Here is a 20054-nt window from a genome sequence, read left to right on the forward strand (position 1 = left end):
AAAAGTACCCTGTTTCTTTGAATATAAGCCCTACCCTGAAAATAATCCCTAACATGTGCCTAATATAGGTCCTATCCCCAAATAAGCTCTAAAGAGCCTGAACAGCTGGCCACCCACCCATTCTGTCTGGTTGCCCGTGGTGCCACGACCTCAAAGGAAGGCAGAGTGGTGGTGGGGCTGCCCCATTTTCCTTGCATCGGCTTATCTCAGAGACCTCACATCCAGGCCATCCACATCCCAACACCTGTCTCATGGTGGCAGCACTGGCAACCATGTACAACAGGAGCCCACATAGCCACTTTCCCATTTCTTCTGCTTGCTCACAGCCACAATGGAGCAGGAGGCTGAGCAGTGTGCTGGGGGTGGGTGGGTGGGTGTATATACTCTGTGTGTTTGTGTGTGCATGTGTGTGTGGGTGTGTATACATACACATATAAATTAAATTGATCACTTTTCTTTGTTTTGTGTATATTTTTTGTTGTTGCTGTTGTTTTAGGATTGAAAGTATGCTTTTGTTTTGTTTTATTTTGTTTCCTTGTTTTACTCTTTTGTGTTTTATTTTTTATTGATTGATTTAAATAAATCAATAAATGAAAAAAATTCATCTGTGGGCAGTTTGTATTATTAACATAAATTTGTTTTGCTTTTATTAATATAAATTTGCTCTGTTGAAAGTACCATGCTTTCAATAGAAAACTAATTGATGGGTTTGGTTTAAAAATAATGGTGTGTCTATACGCTACAAAGAACAATTGCAATAATAAAACTTATTCAGATATACAATACATGCATTTCAGAATTATGCATATATTTTAATTAAAAGGGAAGACAAACTACATCTAAATGGGAAATAATTATTCACATCAGAAGTCAATTTCTTAAATTATAAATGAAGTAATTCATGCAATCTCTTAATCAGACTCTGAAAAATCTTGATTATGATGATTTTTTATATTAGGTGCAAGAAGTATGTAAAACTATTCCTTTCCATTTGTAAAGTACATTGTAAATCTGATCTTCATGTAGAGGATGTTTCCTAATCTAGTCTACCTCAAAAGACTGACAAGGATGGAATATCTTAAAAGAAAACTTTAAAATAGAACCCTAGACAATGAGACATATTGTAGAACATATCTCACACAGAACTTCTCACAATTCATATTGGAACTTGGATAACAGAAGCTGCTAATTGCTAATTAAATTAGCAAGATGTTTATGTTAATATTTTGTATAATTTTGATTGTGCGCTCTTATTCTGTGTAATGAAGTCCTGAGGGAAACAATAAAATGATCAATAAGCTTGCTAAATATACATTTGATCTTTCCTACTGATGATATATCAGTACATCTGTGACCAACAAACATTGGACATTTCTTATCCAATACTGAAGATTTACTTCACAGTCTAAAAAGCGTTCATCAAAGCTGAAAATTCTATGAAGAAACGTAGTAAGTTATTTTTATACTGAACATTTAATAGAAAAGACATATCCTGCTTCCAGGAGCAAATTGTCATTTACTTAAATATTTCTGACTTGACTATTTGTTATCTCAATTCTATAATGTTAACATTGGGAAGAGAATTTTTAAAAAAGAATAACATAACCTACTGATTTAATATATTATATGTGATTTTATATGCTTCCTAAGCAATAAAACTAAAGTATATTTTAAATGATAATATATCTCTCTTATGCTGATATCTAAAAAAAATACATTTGTAGGGTGTAGAAATGTAGAAACTATTGGAAAATCTGATCCCTAATAGCTAAGTTAATATCTCTGACTTTATTTTTAGGTCTATTTAGATTTAAGGGACAACATATGGTGGTATTTCTGAAATTCCTTCTTCATTTATATACTATTAAAATTCTTATTCCCATAACCTCTATTTGGGCAAAACTGTACACTGTAAGCAAAACAGTTTCAACTAAGGTATCTCAAATGGGCTAACTTACAGAATGTATCCAAAAATCATTCAGTTCCCATGGAACGGAAATTTGGCAAATTTTATAAAAATAATTATTTTAAAATGTGACATTTTAATAAAACACTTTATGACATAATACAAAATGTCATAAACCATCCTGAACTTTCACTAATCAATTCAACATGGACTATTTTCTGCTCTTTTCATTAGAAAATGTAACCAAAAAACCTTGAATTTTTAATAAGTTTACCAGTGAAGGCAGTACATTAAAAGCTCTGCCATTTTTGAAGATATCAAGGAATTCAATAAGAAAAGTACCTTTCCTCCAGCAAAGTCCCAGGCAATTCCATTGGTCAGTCAAAAGGGAGGAGATGGCTTCGCTGGGACACTTCTGATAGACATTAGGTGTGCAGAGCTAGTGGAAGCCTACATTGTAAATGTAAAGAAAAATGACCCATTGTTTGTCTAGTTTTTGACAAATGGTTGAGTAACATTCAAAAGAATACTGATCTTTAAAAAGTTATGGTTGTAGCAGGGTATGTGAAATTAATTTTTAGCTAAAAATTATGGGCCAAAAACTCCATTATTTTATTATATTTGATGGGAGGGTTGTAATTTTTTTTAGAGAAATAGAAAATCAGAATTATATAGTGCCTGTGGGAAAAAAATCAAGAAAGCATACCTCTAGTTCAACACTTACCAATGAATGATTTGGCAAGGAATTATCTTTAAAATACACCATTAAGGCTGCACATTATTATACTGCAATAAAATACCCTAAGTAATAAACAGAATCACTGAGAAATGTATGAATGGCAATCACAAATTGAAAAACCATATCCAAGAACAGGGGTAGTGATTTATACTATTGAATTCAATTCCCTGATCCCTGCGCAGTTCCCAATTAAAGTATCTTTCACAAACTCTCTGTCTGAAGATCAATCATTATATTCCTTAATTTTTGGTCCAAATAAACAAGTTCTTTTGTCATTACATTTTTTTCATAGGTCAAACTTTAGTAGTTAAATAGAAAGTTAAATAGAACCATTGTAATAAAGAAATGACAATAGGTTAATCGGATCTTAGAGTCTTCATTTAATGCTTGGAAAGCTGGCAGGTAGAAATGGGAGAAAGCCAACTTCAACCTAATCTTACTCTTTCCTAAAAGTAAAGATGCTTGCAAGAGAGGATTTTTTAATATTTCATTTTTATTCCTCATATCACCTGCTACATACATACTTTAAAGACAAAATGTCAGCCATATAAAAACATGAATAAATGAAGTAAACTGGGAGAAAAAATGCAAATTGTTTAACAGATTTCTTTACAAATGAACCTCTTATCTTTCCCAAAAACTATACTGCTACTCTCTGTCTGCCTCTGTCACTGTATCTCTTTATGAGTGAATGAGTGAGTGCAGGTGCATCTTATGTATATATTTTAGAAATATATTGTCTTTTTTTGATCAAGGGACATTCAAAATATACATGCATAGTGTTTCTCTAATAATATTTCTTATTTGTGCTTTCTTGCAGTTATGTTGTAAGTTAAATATGAAGAATCAAACCACTGTTCCTTACTTTCTGCTCCTGGAATTCTCACAAAATCGGCATTTACAGCTTCTATATTTCTTCTTATTCTTCATATTATACCTGGCAACAGCAACAACAAATCTTCTCATCATTTTTGTAGTAGTTTTTGACCATTGCCTACACAATCCCATGTATTTCTTTCTAATGAATTTGGCTGTGCAAGACCTGGGCAGTGTTTCAGTCATTGTCCCCAAATCCATGATAAATTATCTGATTGACAGAAGACACATTTCTTACCTTGGTTGTGTTGCTCAACTTTTCCTCTTTGTCACCTTTGCAGTTTCTGATTTCATTCTTCTAACAGTCATGGCATATGATCGGTATGTTGCCATTTGCCGCCCACTGCACTATGAGATGGTGATGAATTGGAGAGCCTGCACCAAAATAATGATTTCGGTGGGAGTTACCAGTGTACTCTATGGAATGTTGCACACCACTGGCACTTTTTCCATTCCTTTCTGTTCTAATGTTGTCAACCAGTTTTTCTGTGAAATTCCACACTTGCTAAAGCTATCTTGCTCTGGATTCAATCTGGTTGAGGATGGAGTTCTTGTGGCTAGTTTCATTGGAGCATTAGGTTGTTTTATTTTGATCACTGTTTCTTATATCATGATCTTCAAGGCAGTGTTGAGAATCCCTTCTGTGAAAGGAAGGCAGAAAGCCTTTTCCACTTGTCTTCCACACCTAATAATCTTTTGTATTCTTTTGGTAACTTCATGCTTGGCCTACCTGAGACCCCACTCTAGCAACCCAACTTACTTAGATTTATTATTTACTATCCTATATTCCCTTCTTCCACCCCTGTTCAATCCAATCATCTATAGCATGAGAAATAAGAATATCAAGCTTGCCCTTTCTAAACTATGGAAATTCTGACATTTTTCTTCATCTACTTTTTTTTTTAAATTGATTATTTGGCATTGAACATTCTTTGTCTTTGGCTTCAGTTTTTACTAGTTTTCCAGTTTAATTCTGATATAGCTGTTTTTTAAAAAATCTATAGAATTTAAAGAATGTTACCTAGATTGTTTTTGTGTGTGCAGTTCATTCTACTTAGGATGTGGTATTTGTTCTCTCTGGTCCTGATATCATTGCTCTTTCTCACATTCTCCAATACTATGTAGGATCTAAGCCAAGGGAGTCAAACTCAAAGCCCAGGACCTGCATCCAGCCCATGGGGTATTTACATAGGGCTAGCAGGGCCGCCCTGGAAACAGCAAAGAACTGGCCCACAGTGCCACCAGCAGCAGCCAAAAATATTTGCCATCAAAGCCCAAAACAGAGCTCATGAGGGCTGCAGGTGGCTCTCCAAAGCTCCATTTTTACTAGCAGAGGGTTGCAGGAGGCTGTCCCAGCCAAAGTTGGAGCCCAGGAGCCCATTTTCACTGGCAGAGTACTCAGACCTCTTCAGGCGCCCCTGACATGAGTGACATTGAGGTGGTCATGCCCATCCCATTCCCACATTTCTACTCTACTCCTTTGATGATAGAAACAAAAGTAGTCACTGTAAGTTTTCTAAAATGATGTCTATTGTAGCTGAGTGCCACTGAATGATTATTTTGCCTTGTCAATAATGGAGAAGTTGTGAAGCAACATAGTGTAGAGCTGGTCATTGGGAAAATCTGTGCATAATAATAGTTGAACGTCCTGGCCCTCTGGAATGGAGAACAAAACAGATGTTCTACTGGGTTATTGGCCTACCAACAGAATAAACATTCCTGTTAATGACAACTAGTTGCAACAACATTCCAAAGAATGATAGAAGGCTGCAGCCTATATATACAAGACTTGGTTACTGCTCTTTTCTTGGCTAGAAACAAGCTCAGATTGTTGCCTTAAATTTTTGCCTTCATTCTTAGCATTTTAAAAAGGGACATTAGCATTTTTAATATGGCAGACAACCTCTTTTTTTTAACTGTAGGAAAGTATATTTTTCTCTTCTTAACCAAGCCAATTTCTTTGCTATGTGAGAATTTGCTATTTCAGCAACTACACAATACAGAGCATATTCTGAAAGCCCTTGAATGCAGACATTTTTTAAAGAAATATATAAACCCAATTGGGAAAAACTAATGTAACCTATCAATTTGCTACTTATGGAAGCTTCTCTAGAATCAATGTTTTCTCTTCAATTCTCACAGTAACCAGTGTCTTTTATTGTATGATCACTTGTTTTCAGATGTACCACATACACCGAATTATATGTGTCATTTATTTATATCCTATTAGGTCTCCCTTCCTTTAATAAAGACTTTTTCCTCTTCTTGAATTGGTAATTTGTACTTTAAGGTTGCCGAAGTACCCCTTTTCATAGATAAAAATATCTCCAATTCAGGGACATGATTCTTAGCAGCTCAAACACTAACTCAGAATGCCTGAGTATGGAGGCAGTAAGGTGTGATTCATGCCTATGAATTTCACTCTTGAATCTTAGATCAACTGGTTCTTTATAAAAGTCAAAATATGTAACTTCCACATTTTGCCTATTTGTTGTTTGAAATAGGCACATGGTGGAAGCTGAAATATCCCTGTGGTCAGCTGTAAAGGAAGGCAGATTGTGATCAGGAAAGACCAAATTGGGATCAAGGGAACATGAAGGAGAACTGCAGTTGCCATAACTTTAAGTAAGGTAATAAGTCCTTTCATTTATGCTATTATAATTTTGAATGGGCACTAAATGAATGGTCATAAGTTGAGGACTACTATTTAGATAAAGTAATTAGAAAGATATATAGTGGTATGCAGATCTTGACTGAACAGCAGCAGAAAAAAAACAGATTTTCCACCAGGATAAAACTTATTGATTTCCAGAAAATCCAACAAATACAAAATCTGTTGCACATGTTGCATTAGACATGACATTCTACTGCAGCAGTCACCAACTGGTGGTCTATGAGAAAATTTTGGAGGTCTGAAAAAAAATTATTTGCATTTTATATTGCACTAAATACTATTTAACTTTAAAAAAATGCATATTAATGGTCCACGGGATTTAAAATTATGAATTTAGTGGTCCCTGAAGTCCAAAAGGTTGGTGACCCCTGTTCTACTATCTCCTGTTGAAAAATCAAATGTAATTGAAGTCAAGTGCCATTTTCACAAAAAAATAACAATACAAACCTAACCATTCTTCTGATTTCCCAAGAAAGAATACATTTTTTGTGGGATCTAGTATTACTACTACCTTGCAAACTTGCAAATGAAATAATGGTAAAAATCAAAATTACAAAATTGTGCTCTACATGGAGCTACCCTTGAAAAGCGTTTGGAGACTACAGCTAGTCCAGAATGCAGCTGCACGTGCGATATTGGGTATACCGAGATACACCCATATTACACCTGTCCTCCACGAGCTGCACTGGCTGCCAATTGGTCTCCGGACGCAATTCAAGGGGCTGGTTATTACCTTTAAAGCCCTACATGGCTTAGGACCAGCCTATCTGCGAGACCGCCTACTGCCATACACCTCCCAACAACCGATAAGATACCACAGGGTGGGCCTCCTTCGGATACCGTCAGCCGGTCAGTGTCGGCTGGCGGGTCCCCGGAGGAGAGCCTTCTCTGTGGCTGCTCTGACCCTGTGGAATCAGCTACCCCAGAGATCCGGACCTTACCCACTCTCATGGCCTTCAGGAAAGCGGTTAAAACCTGGCTGTTCTGGCAGGCCTGGGTCTGTTGACCATAGTGTTAAGGTCCAGCCCCGATTAGAACGTATGTGTGTTGTGTATTTTAAACTATTTTTTTACTTATTTTGCTTTTCTTTTTTTCTTCTTTCATTGTAAGCCACCCGGAGTCCTCCGGGATTGGGCGGCCTATAAATTTAATAAATGATATGAAATGAAATGAAACATGGCAAGCAGTACTTCAAATGCAGATTTAAAGATTTTTGTTTTAAGTTGCCCATTAGTAGGTATGAAAAAATGATGGACAAAATAGATAGCTTAAAAACATTATAAGAATAAAGAAATCTTAAGAGAGAAAAATAAAGTTTGAGTCTGTAAATAAAGGATTTATATATTATTTATTATTAAATCAAATTGATGTAAATTACAATTTTCTACTTTTCTTGAATGCTTTCCCTTCAGCTTTTAATCAATGGAGTATAAGCAAATATCATTCATATCTTCCATTTACCTTACTTGCCTTCAGACTTTATTATGAAGGGGGAAATTATTAGGACTGAACCTGAAAAATTACATCAACATTCAAAACTTACTATTGTGCAATGAGTCCCTTGTGCATAGGTGACTTTAGAAAAGCCAAATAAGAATAATTTGGAACTTTTGCAGCATAATAAGTACAGGCAATAAATGTAGTGATGAAAGATCATCCTGTAATTTAATTGCTGAGTATGCTGCATTGTAATTAAAAATCTCATTATCTCTCATTTTAACTGTGACTTATTAGTGTTGAGGTATTGGAGAAATGAAAGAAAATCTCTGAACACCAAGTTCATTGTGAGGATATATTAGATGTGTAAGAAATAGAAATAATTTCAAAAGAGAAAAAGGCAATGGAAGACATGAGGTAAAATTTTATTTGTTACATTTGAAGACCGAATGAGATAATATGAAATATTTAAACTGTTTATACATTTAACTAAGTATAATTTAACCTAGATAATAATTTTATCTGTATCTTCAAAATTTATATTTCCCTGGTGCTTCTCTGTTTAACTGTTTAAATTTTTCTATTGACTTTTTCCATTTTAAAATAACTCTTAAGTAATAATTTCAATTACACTGTATATTATTATAGGTATCATTGTTACATTATTTTCAATCAGTTGTCCTCAAATATTGGCATTTCTACTTAGTTCCTTCTGCTGCCATGTTAATTACAGTATGTTTAGTTGAAGCCAACTTAAAACATGACACCCCAGAGATATATTTAATGCACTGACATTTCATTAAATTCATATTTGTAGTTTCATGACCTTATTATGGTTTACTACCATATATTTCCCCGAGAAATTTGGAAATGCTTTAAAATGCTTAATTCTGCATTTTAAAGAAATTCTTGTTTAAAAGATATAATTTTGGATATGGCTTTAACACCCAGTTTTTCCTATCTATAAAACATCTACAATATTGGATTGAAAGAACACACTGTAAATTGAAAAATATAATGAATGAATATTTCTATATTTTCTTAACAAGGGACGATTGTATCTCCATTATCATTTTTAAAGCATTTTGAATACTAATGTAGAGCAAAATAAAATAACCATAGTTGAACAGTAGTGTATCTCCTCTTGGTAGAAGAATCCATCTTCGAAAAGGCAAGGTGTGAATTGAGAAAAGAACTGATAGATCAGTTAGTTGTCAGTTGTCAGTTGAGTTTATTTATAGGCCGCCCTTTTCCCTGAGGGGACTCAGGGCGGCTAACAACTTGTATGGGAGGGGAAGACATACAATAACACAAAAACACAATATATAATTAAAACCAAGCAACATTCATACAACATTCGGGTGGGGGCGGACTATGGTCTTACCCCCAGGCCTGGCGGGATAGCCAGATCTTGAGGGCTGTGCGGAAGGTCTGAAGGGTGGTGAGGGTACGAATCTCCACGGGGAGATCGTTCCAGAGGGTCGGAGCTGCTACTGAAAAGGCTCTCCTCTGCGTAGTTGCCAGCCGGCACTGGCTGGCAGATGGCACTCGGAGGAGGCCTAATCTGTGAGATCTTATGGGTCGAGAGGAGGTGATTGGCAGGAGGCGGTCTCCCAAGTACGCAGATTCACTACCATGAAGGGCTTTGTAGGTAGTAAGAAGCACCTTGAAGCGCACACGGAGATCAACAGGTAGCCAGTGCAGCTCGCGGAGGATAGGTGTTATGTGGGCGAACCGAGGTGCACCCACAATCACTCGCGCGGCCGCATTCTGGACTAGCTGAAGCCGCCGGATGCTCTTCAAGGGCAGCCCCATGTAGAGCACATTGCAGTATTCCAGTCTAGAGGTCACGAGGGCGCGAGTGACTGTTGTGAGAGCCTCCCGGTTCAGGTAGGGTCGCAACTGGCGCACCAGGCGAACCTGGGCAAATGCCCCCCTGGTCACAGCCGACAGGTGGTAATCAAAGGTCAGCTGCGGATCCAGGAGGACTCCCAAGTTGCGAACCCTGTCTGAGGGGTGTAAAATTTGGCCCCCCAGCCTGAGCGATGGAACACCAACCAAATTTTTGGGAGGGAAACACAACAGCCACTCGGTCTTTTCTGGGTTGAGTACAAGCTTGTTAGCCCTCATCCAGTCCCTAACAGCTTCAAGTCCCTGGTTCATCACGTCCACCGCTTCATTGAGTTGGCACGGGGCGGACAGATACAGCTGCGTATCGTCCGCATATTGGTGGTATCTTATCCCGTGCCTCCGAATGATCTCGCCCAGCGGTTTCATGTAGATGTTAAATAGTACGGGGGACAGGACCGACCCTTGCGGCACCCCCATATGTTAGGGGCCTCATGGTCGATCTCTGTCCTCCGACCAACACCGACTGCGACCTGTCCGAGAGGTAGGAGGAGAACCACTGCAAAACAGTGCCTCCCACCCCCACCTCCCGCAGTCATCGCAGAAGGATACCATGGTCGATGGTATCGAAAGCCGCCGAGAGGTCAAGGAGAACCAAGATGGAGGCGTGGCCTCCATCCCTGGCTCTCCAGAGATCATCGGTCAATGCGACCAAAGCGGTTTCTGTGCTGTAACCAGGTCTGAAGCCGGACTGGAAGGGGTCCAGGTAGTCGGCTTCCTCCAAGGACCGCTGGAGCTGGTAGGCCACCACCTTCTCAACAACCTTCCCAATAAAGGGGAGGTTGGAGACTGGACGATAGTTGTTAAGTACGGCTGGATCCAAAGATGGTTTCTTCAGGAGGGGTCTCACCACCGCCGTTTTAAGTGCAGCGGGGAAGTGCCCCTCCCGAAGCGAGGCGGTAATAACCGCTTGGATCCAGCCCCGTGTCACCTCCCTGCTGTTAGCAACCAGCCAGGAGGGACACGGGTCCAGTACACAGGTGGAGGCACTCACAGCCCTCATGGCCTTGTCCACGTCCCCGGGGGTAACATCCTGATGTAATCCTTGGTGCAGGTTGTTAAGAGTGCTCGGTTCGATTCGGATTTATCGGACCTCCACTGGTGCTCTAGGCGTCTCCTCCGGCGCTTCCTCTCCCGGAGCTCCTCGGTGAACCAAGGAGGCCTCCGGGATCCACCGCCTCAGAGGGGCCGTAGTGGCGCAATCCGGTCGAGGGTCTCCGATGCTGCCGAATGCCAGGCAGCAACCAGAGTCTCTACCGGACTGTGGGCGAGAGTATCAGGAATAACCCCAAGCTCCGTCTGGAACCTCAAAGGGTCCATAAGTTGCCTGGGGCGGAACCACTTAGTCGGTTCCTCCTCCCTACAGTGGGGGTTTGGTCTTCGGAAGTCAAGCCTCAGTAGGCAGTGGTCTGACCACGACAGGGGTATGATCTCATTACCCCTCAGACCAAGATCACAAATCCACTGCTCCGAAAGAAATACGAGGTCGAGCGTGTGACCCGCAGAGTGAGTTGGGCCCCGAATTATCTGGGTCAAGCCCATGGCTGTCATGGAAGCCATGAACTCCTGCGCCCCATCAGAGTGTTCACCGAGCGTAGGCAAATTGAAATCCCCCAGGACCATAAGCCTGGGGAACTCAATTGCCAGCTCGGCTACCGACTCGAGGAGCGAGGGGAGGGCTGCTGCAACGCTGTTGGGAGGCAGGTACATTAGCAGCAGGCCCACTTGACCCTTGAGGTCCAGCTTCACCAGTAGGGACTCACACCCGACAAGCTCCGGAGCAGGGATCCTACGAGGTACTAAAGACTCCCGAATAACAATAGCCACACCCCCACCCCTTCCCTGAGCTCTCGGCTGATGAAGCACCTGAAATCCTTCTGGGCACATCTCTACGAGGGGGACTCCTCCCTCCGGGCCCAGCCAGGTTTCAGTAATACATGCCAGGTCTGCCCCCTCGTCTAAAATTAAGTCCCGGACGAGGGGAGCCTTGTGAACAACAGACCTGGCATTTAGCGACAACAGCCGGAGATCAGGGTCCTGACTACTCACGCCATCTGGCCTCGGAGTGGGACTCATAGGGCCGGAAGGAGGGATCTCTGTGACGTAGCGAACCCTCCTTCCCCGGTAATGGCCAGCCCTAAAGTCCCCGCCATATCTGCCCCTTCCCGTTACGACCATAATGCTCCGGCCCACTCCCGTGTCCGTGGTCCCCCCAACCACACCTATAGCTCCCGCATTCCCTGACAGGCCCTCCGAATCAGACACACTCATTCGTTCACTCAGACAGTCCCCACGTGATAATTAAGAACACATAAATACAACAATATAGGGTAGTAAAAAGTGGGAGCATTCACTCAATCACATGCAATCTCATACACTCATCATACCAATTAAAATTAAAAATTTAAAAATTAAAAATTGCGCGATGTGCAAAGAACGCATAAGGCTTATATAAAGGTCTTAATAATCTTAACCTTCTCTTCTGTAAGTCTGATAAAAGTTCTGGTAAGAGTTCAATGAGTTCAATGAGGGGGTGCAGTCCAGAGAGGCCAAGAGTCCTGGTATTGTGGTTAGATAAGGGCTTGTTGTTTAAAGGTCCAGCTGGAGAAGGTAATGATGGCAATAGTTGGGGCTGGAAAAGCCAGTCCAAATGCCCCAGGCATATAGTTGAGGAGAGACAGATAGTCAGAGCCCAGAATAACAAGAGACCAATGTTGCTTGAAAAGCCAGCAGAAGATGGTATACAGGGGTTGTCTTGTATTCCCCCTCTCCTATAAGTCTGGGGGGGACCAAAAGCCCGGGGGGGCTGAGGAGTGGCAGGAGGCCCCCCTGTTCGCTGTAAATACCCCCACTCGTCCAGCTCAGTGAAAAGAAAGAGAACTGACATGTAGTAGAGGTGTGAAAAGATTGAATTACTACTAGTGTAAAGATATATTTAAAATATAGATGAGAGTGTAATGAGTGGCAAGGGAAACAGGATGAACACAGAGATAAAGAATGTACTTTGCTTACAGAAGATCCCACAGTTTCTCCAGATAGAGTTTGGAAATGTTTAAGCTGCCGAGAGTCACATCCAAGAGATGGGTAACCATATAGTTAGTTTTGATAAACACATGTACATAAACATTTAACTATAAAATTTATATTGTTTTGTAATTGATATTATCGTATGTATATATGCATGCATGCATATATGTATATAATATCAAAATGACACATCATGCTGTCTCAAATGTAGTTAAACTATTGATGGTCATAAGATATCTTACCTGATCAATATTATATGATATACTACAGTATAGTACATAAATATTACACTGTATAATTACATTACATTATGAGCACATACTTTTTGTTTTCATACAGGAAAGAATACAAAGTCCTGTCTAATACAACAAGTATAACAATTTTGGACTTCTTGGAATCTCTGGAAGTCAGAACATTCAGATTTTATGTATCATTCTTTTCCTGATTATGTATCTTTTTATTTTGATGGAAAATTTTCTGATTATTCTTTTAGTAGCAATCAATAGTAATCTGCACACCCCTATGTATTTTTTCTGATCAATTTATCCATTGGTGATCTTGGTGGTTCATCAATCATAATTCCAAAAACAGTATTTAACACATTTATGAACTCCACGTGGATATCATACTCTGAATGTGGGACGCAAATGTTTTTCATTCTTTTTTTCCTTACAACCAACGTCTTCCTTCTCACTATCATGGCCTATGATAGATACATTGCCATCTGTCACCCACTGCACTTTGCATCCATAATGAAGTGGTCCACTTGCCTACAAATGGCTGGAGGGGGCTGGGTAGTTGGATTTCTACATACTTTGCTACACTTAGGGAATATTTTTTCAATGCCTTTCTGCTCTAACATCATCAATCACTTATACTGTGAAGTTCCACAATTAATCAAACTTGTTTGTTCTGATTTTTATCTCAGAGAAACCTGGGCACTTATCTTTGGTTCGTGCATAGCAATTGGCTGCCTTGCATTCATTATCTTCAGCTATGTGCAGATCTTTTCCACTGTGCTAAGAATGTCCTCAGTTGAGAGAAGGGAAAAGGCCTTTTCAAATGCATCCCCCACCTCATTGTGGTTTTCCTATTTCTTGGAAATAGCTTCTTAGCTCACTTTGCTTACCTGATGCCAAACTTTCTGCCCAGTTTGCAGGAATCTTTTTCTGTGCTATATACTATAATTCCTTCACTAATGAATCCAGTAATCTACAGCATGAAGAACAAAGATGTCAAAGCTGCTTTTTGTAAATTCCTTGGTTGGGGACAAGGAATTACAAGAAGTAATGCAAAGCGCCCTGAATGTATTCCTTCCTCTAATTATGATATTAAGCAGAATGATGCGTAATATATGTAAATAGATGAAGTTTCCTAGTGTGGGGTTTCTCTGTGAAACTTGCTTATTTATGTGATTTATTTATTTATTAAATTTCACAAGCCATCTATGTGGGCAGCTTGTTTTATTAGCATGTTATCAAATGGATAGTTTAATTATTCTTGCATCTTGCTTTTTATAGAGGACAAACTGATGATTGTGATTAGAAATAATGATGTACCCATATGCTATAACAAGTATTGCAATAATAAAGCTTCTTCAAAGATGTAACGTGCACATTTCAGATTTATGCATATATTTTTATTAAAAGGTGCATATATTTTTATATTTGTTATATTTATGCTGATAAATAAATAAAGGGAGACTTGTGACTTTAAGTATATATATATATATATATATATATATATATATATATATATATATATATATATATATATATATATATATATATATATATATAACCTGTGCTCTATTGCCTCTTAGGCAGATGTGTTAATCATTGAGCTACAGAGCTCGACTCCTTATCAGCCAGCCAGGGTGAGAGGTATATATTTAAAGTCACAACACCTGGTGTTGTGTTGTTTTGTTACATTTGTTATATTTATCAGCATAAATATAACAAATGTAACAAAAAGGCAACAGTAAAAAAATATTGGGTTTCTGTCTGGATGGTCTCTTGTGACGAGCCGAAGACAGAGAGTGGAAGTGTGACCTTCCTTCCATATTTGGGCATACCAGGGGTTGTGACTTTAAATATATACCTCTCACCCTGGCTGGCTGATAAGGAGTCGAGCTCTGTAGCTCAATGGTTAACACATCTGCCTAAGAGGAAATAGAGCACAGGTTCGATTCCCAACATGGGTATGGCTAGCTGATGAGAGCTAAATAGCTTGAAATAGATCTATACTAGTCTCCCTTTATTTATTTATCAGCATAAATATAACAAATGTAACAAAAGGGCAACAGTAAAAAAATATTGGGTTTCTGCCTGGATGGTCTCTTGTGATGAGCCGAAGACAGAGAGTGGAAGTGTGACCTTCCTCCCATATTTGGGCATACCAGGGGTTGTGACTTTAAATATATACCTCTCACCCTGGCTGGCTGATAAGGAGTCGAGCTCTGTAGCTCAATGGTTAACACATCTGCCTAAGAGGCAATAGAGCACAGGTTCGATTCCCAACATGGGTATGGCTAGCTGATGAGAGCTAAATAGCTTGAAATAGATCTATACTAGTCTCCCTTTATTTATTTATCAGCATAAATATAACATACATACATACATACATACATACATACATACATACATACATACATATATATATATATATATATATATATATATATATATATATATATCTTGTATTTGTACTGATAAATAAATAAAGGGAGACTAGTATAGATCTATTTCAAGCTATTTAGCTCTCATCAGCTAGCTATACTCTTACTGGGATTAGAACCTGTGCTGTATTGCATCTTAGGCAGATGTGTTAACCATTAAGCCACAAGGTCCTTTTCCTTATCAGCTGAGCCAGGGTAATAGGTATGTATTTAAAGTCACAACCCCTGGTATGCCCAAACATGGGAGGAAGTCAACTGCTTCCATTCTCTGTCCATCGGCTCGTCACAAGAGACCATCCAGACAGAAACCCAATATTTTTACTGTTGCCTCTGTTACATTTGTGTTGTATTTGTGTTGATAAATAAATAAAGGGAGACTAGTATAGATCTATTTCAAGCTATTTAGCTCTCATCAGCTAGCCATACCTTACTGGGATTAGCCATACCCTTACTGGGATTAGATTATATATATTTGCTTCCTAAATCTTATTTGCTGTGTATCTTGTTCAGTGAGCTTTTTACCAAATTCTGTGGATTTATTATAGATTATGAAATTATAGTTATTTTAGAAGAATCTGTAGGCTTATATTGCATCACATTCTATGAGACCTGTTTTAGGTATGTATTTTCAGTCTGATCAGGCAGTCAAATGCACTCTTCGAAGAAATATGAATTGGAATTCAACAGTGCAATAATTATCTTGCTTTTTGGATACCCACATAAATGTCACTGGTTTTGGGGTTTAACCATTGGCATTTCACTACGTTTCTATAGATTTCCTGATACTGCTTTCGCCCTTTTTTAATTGCAGAAAGAGTTAAATTTTTTACCCTTGCATTAATTATGTGCGCTTACCTAGTTCAAGCTCCCCCCCCCCAATACACAAACATGTGTACCAACGTAGAATAGCAGAAAGCTGGAGGTGAAAGAGAATCAGAAGTGATGAAACGTAGTTCAGGGAACTCTTCTCACCTGATTCATGTTTCTCGCTCACAATTTGTTCTACTTGTATGACTGTAGCCCCAATTCTGTTAACAAGCTGACATATAATTATGCAATATTATAACTAGTCCTGGAGCATTTGAGGGGAATCTTTTGCGTTCTTAATTAACAATTGCATTAATAAGCACAGAGAAATCAGTTTTATTTTTGTTTGCTAACTATGTTAAGAAGCATGCAGAAGTCAGTTTTGCAAATAAGTCTCTTGAGGGAAACAAAACAGTTGTTAATAAACATTTGGAATAGAATTCTTTGTAGATACTGTAGATGTTCCACTACATGAAAATTAGTGTGATAGCATTGACTTAATGGTGAGATATTTAACACTCTTTTAAAGCATAGGATAAATAATCTACAGGCTCAAATAAATCACATGAATTGAAAGTTGAACAGAAAAGGAGCAAAATGGTATTTACAGTATTTCAATATTTTTTGTGTGTAATAACAAAGTTAGCTTTATAACTCTTCCATAATAAAGGTAATTGAATCAAATAATTGCATAAGGTAGTGTTCTGGTAGAAAAGCTATTTAGGAAAGACAATTTTTAACATTTTTTGGTAAAAATAGGAGCCTTATACATAATTCTAAGTTTTTATGAATCAGACTCCAATCTGGAGATTTATCTATTTTTGTATTAATGTTATGTTTTACTCTATAATTTGCAAAAAATATATATCACATCTTCATATGTGTAAATGATTTTGAAATGAAATTGAATAGGTAAACTGTTTACTAATAGGAAAATTGTCATCTAAAAGTCATTTCACAATTTCCATGGACATGGAGAAATGAAGTGGATGGTAATATTTCTAAATGTCTTTTTTATTGTTTCTTTTTAAACATTTTTCAATCATTGAAAACTTAGGTTCACATTTTAAAAATACTGAACTTTTATTTAAGGGATTGTGATGATAACCAATATTTCCTATATTCTTTCATTGTTGAAAATGGATTTGAATAACTATTGTTATTGTTATAACTAACCCTAACCCTAACATTTTCCACATGATAATTATGAAGAATAAAAAGCAGTTATAATTTGCAGAAATTTGGAGCAAATCTTCATGCTTGAACTGATCCCACATGGATGCATTAGCATTGGCAAAGTCACCTCATCATCTATTTGTATATGAAAAAAACAAATGCATAGTAAAATGTCTTTTTATGTCTGTGTTTTTAAACAAGTTAAGTATTATTGTTGAACATATGGTAACATGGCTTTCGACATTGTTAAAAATGGTGAGATATCAGAGTAAAAAGGTGCAATAGGTTGTGTCTCATTTTCTGTCTAAATCCTAGAATAATGTGTTTGCTTTATATTGGATTGGAAACTGCCTTTTCAAAATGAGTTTTCATTAGCTTCTGATTCTTGGACAAGGGGATTTATCAATTTATTCTGCTGATATTTGAGCTCCTTTGATTAAATATATTTAACAGTGATATAATTGTGTGCTTATCACCAAGTGGATATCAAAATAGCAGTTAGGTTGTAGCTTTATCTCTATCATTTTCTATTTAATACTATGCTATTAAATATAGGTTTAATAATCTTGTATTTAAGTATTAGTTTAAAAGCTTTTTGTGATATTATTTTAGCCTAATATCTGGTAAGGAAAGTGAGATAAAAGCATTGCCATCCCTTTTTAACACACAAAGAGAGATTATACAAAAAGGGAAATGTTTGTTCTCAAGATTTCCAAGTAAGCGATATAGCAAATCATTTTTATATTTCTTGTGTAGATTTATACTCACTTTCTCCCAGAAGCACAAAGCATCATCCATTGGATTTCTCCAATTTTCCAACTATTGCAATCCTGTAGGAGTGCAGACACATTATGATGGGTCAGATTATTCAGAGTAATCTTCCATTGATGAAAATAGACCTAAACCAACTTTGTTGTATTCCTGGCCAAAGGTTTTGATCACTACATGGGATAACACAACTGAAAAGAGGAAAGTAGAAAAAATGTGAGGTTGATGATTGGTCATGAAGTGCAGAGGGGTAAAAATGGGAAACATTGTAATCTGCTATCCCCATCCTACATCCATGTTTTCAGAATGTCTGTTTATTGCAATCATGTTTTATGTTTCTTGATGTTTTTTATTCTCATGACATATCAAAATGCCACCTCCAAAATTTTATCTAACTGAATTTCCCTCCTTTCTTTCCTTGAAGTAATGCAGCCTTGTTATAAATAAAAGATGGAGAACCAAACTACAGTGCCTTATTTTTTGCTTCTGGAATTCTCAAATAATCGGCATCTGCAGTTTTTGCATTTCTTCTTGTTCTTTGTGTTATATCTGGCAACTGTAACAACAAATCTTCTGATCATCTCTGCAGTTGCTTTTGACAATCGACTGCACAGCCCCATGTATTTCTTTCTTACAAATTTAGCTCTACAGGACATGGCTATTGTATCAGCCATTGTCCCCAAATCCATGATAAATTCTCTCTTGAACACCAGACAAATCTCTTACTTTGGTTGTGCAGCTCAGGTATTTCTCTTTTTCTGCTTTGAAGCTTCTGATTTATCCCTCCTTACAGTTATGGCATATGATCGGTATGTTGCCATTTGCAATCCATTACATTATGAGATGGTGATGAATTGGAAACACTGTGCTAAAATAATTCTTCTAGTGTGGGTTACAGGTATTCTTTATGGAACGTTGCATACTAGTGGCAGTTTTTCCATACTTTTTTGTTCAAATGTGGTCAACAAATTCTTCTGTGATGTTCCACAGTTGCTAAATCTATCATGCTCTGGATTTAATCTACTTGAGTTTGGAATTATTGTGGCCAGTATCATTGCTGGACTAGGTTGCTTTACTTTTATACTTGTATCTTATGCAGTGATATTCAAGACAGTGTTAAGAATTCCTTCTGAAAAAGGAAGGCAAAAAGCCTTATCCACTTGTATTCCCCATCTTACGGTAGTGTTTATGTTTCTATTAAGTGGATGCATTTCCTATCTGAGACCTTCCGCTTACACTCTATCTTATTTAGATATTGGATTGACTGTTCTGTATGCCCTCCTTCCACCTCTATTCAATCCAATCATCTATAGCATGAGAAACAAGAATATCAAATGTGTCCTTTCTCAACTTTGGAGGTTTTAATAAATTCTTTTAACCAATTCCAGTAAAGCAGACCTCACTGACATCTGGTTTTAATCTTGATTCATTAAATTCTACATTAAACTGTTTTTAACACATGCACACCAGAGCATTCTTTCTTTCCCTTTGAACTCCTTTGGGAAAATGAGAAACAGGGTGGGCAGGATGAGTAAGCTGGTACTACTACAATAACTTTTTGGGAATCACCAGAAATGAAAAAGCAAGATGTATAATTCAAAACCAAAATAGAATATCATTTAAGATTTCATTAACACTAAATTGATACAAATTGGAAAAGATAAGACATGCTTTATTGTATAATACCTGACAAAAGGAATATAAATAAATGTATATAGAAGTATATTTTGGAAGGTGCCATATGCTTAGTGGCATCATCTAGGCAATATCAGTACCTTCCTTTGAGAATGAGACCTTTAAAATAAAGGGATATAAAATTTTCATCTATATTTATGCACCTGTATTCAGTGGTGGGATTCAGCTGGTTTGCATCATTTCAGGTGAAACAGTTGTTAAATTAGCATCCCCCCCTGGAACCAGTTTCAATCATTCTGCCAACGTAATTCTTTGCTCCTCTCACTTTTACAAACAGACTGACCAATACTCCCTGCACACAGCTACAACCCTCCATTCACTTCCCCTAATTCTTCACCTTTCTGCACAAGCTCTTGGGAGCATT

General features: G+C 37.8%; 2 protein-coding genes across 2 annotated transcripts; both read left to right on the forward strand.

Moving 5' to 3' along the window:
• The first annotated feature begins 3483 nt into the window (after window positions 1-3483).
• Window positions 3484-4398, forward strand: LOC116523095 (olfactory receptor 14A16-like). The gene has a single exon (XM_032238277.1). It carries the CDS (start codon window positions 3484-3486, stop codon window positions 4396-4398), a length of 915 nt encoding a protein of 304 aa, XP_032094168.1.
• A 14047-nt stretch (window positions 4399-18445) lies between these two features.
• Window positions 18446-19360, forward strand: LOC116520735 (olfactory receptor 14A16-like). Its single transcript, XM_032235063.1, has one exon. It carries the CDS (start codon window positions 18446-18448, stop codon window positions 19358-19360), a length of 915 nt encoding a protein of 304 aa, XP_032090954.1.
• Window positions 19361-20054: the final 694 nt, after the last annotated feature.

The sequence above is a fragment of the Thamnophis elegans genome, chromosome Z, assembly GCF_009769535.1.
Source record: "Thamnophis elegans isolate rThaEle1 chromosome Z, rThaEle1.pri, whole genome shotgun sequence".
Classification (NCBI taxonomy): Eukaryota; Metazoa; Chordata; class Lepidosauria; order Squamata; family Colubridae; genus Thamnophis; species Thamnophis elegans.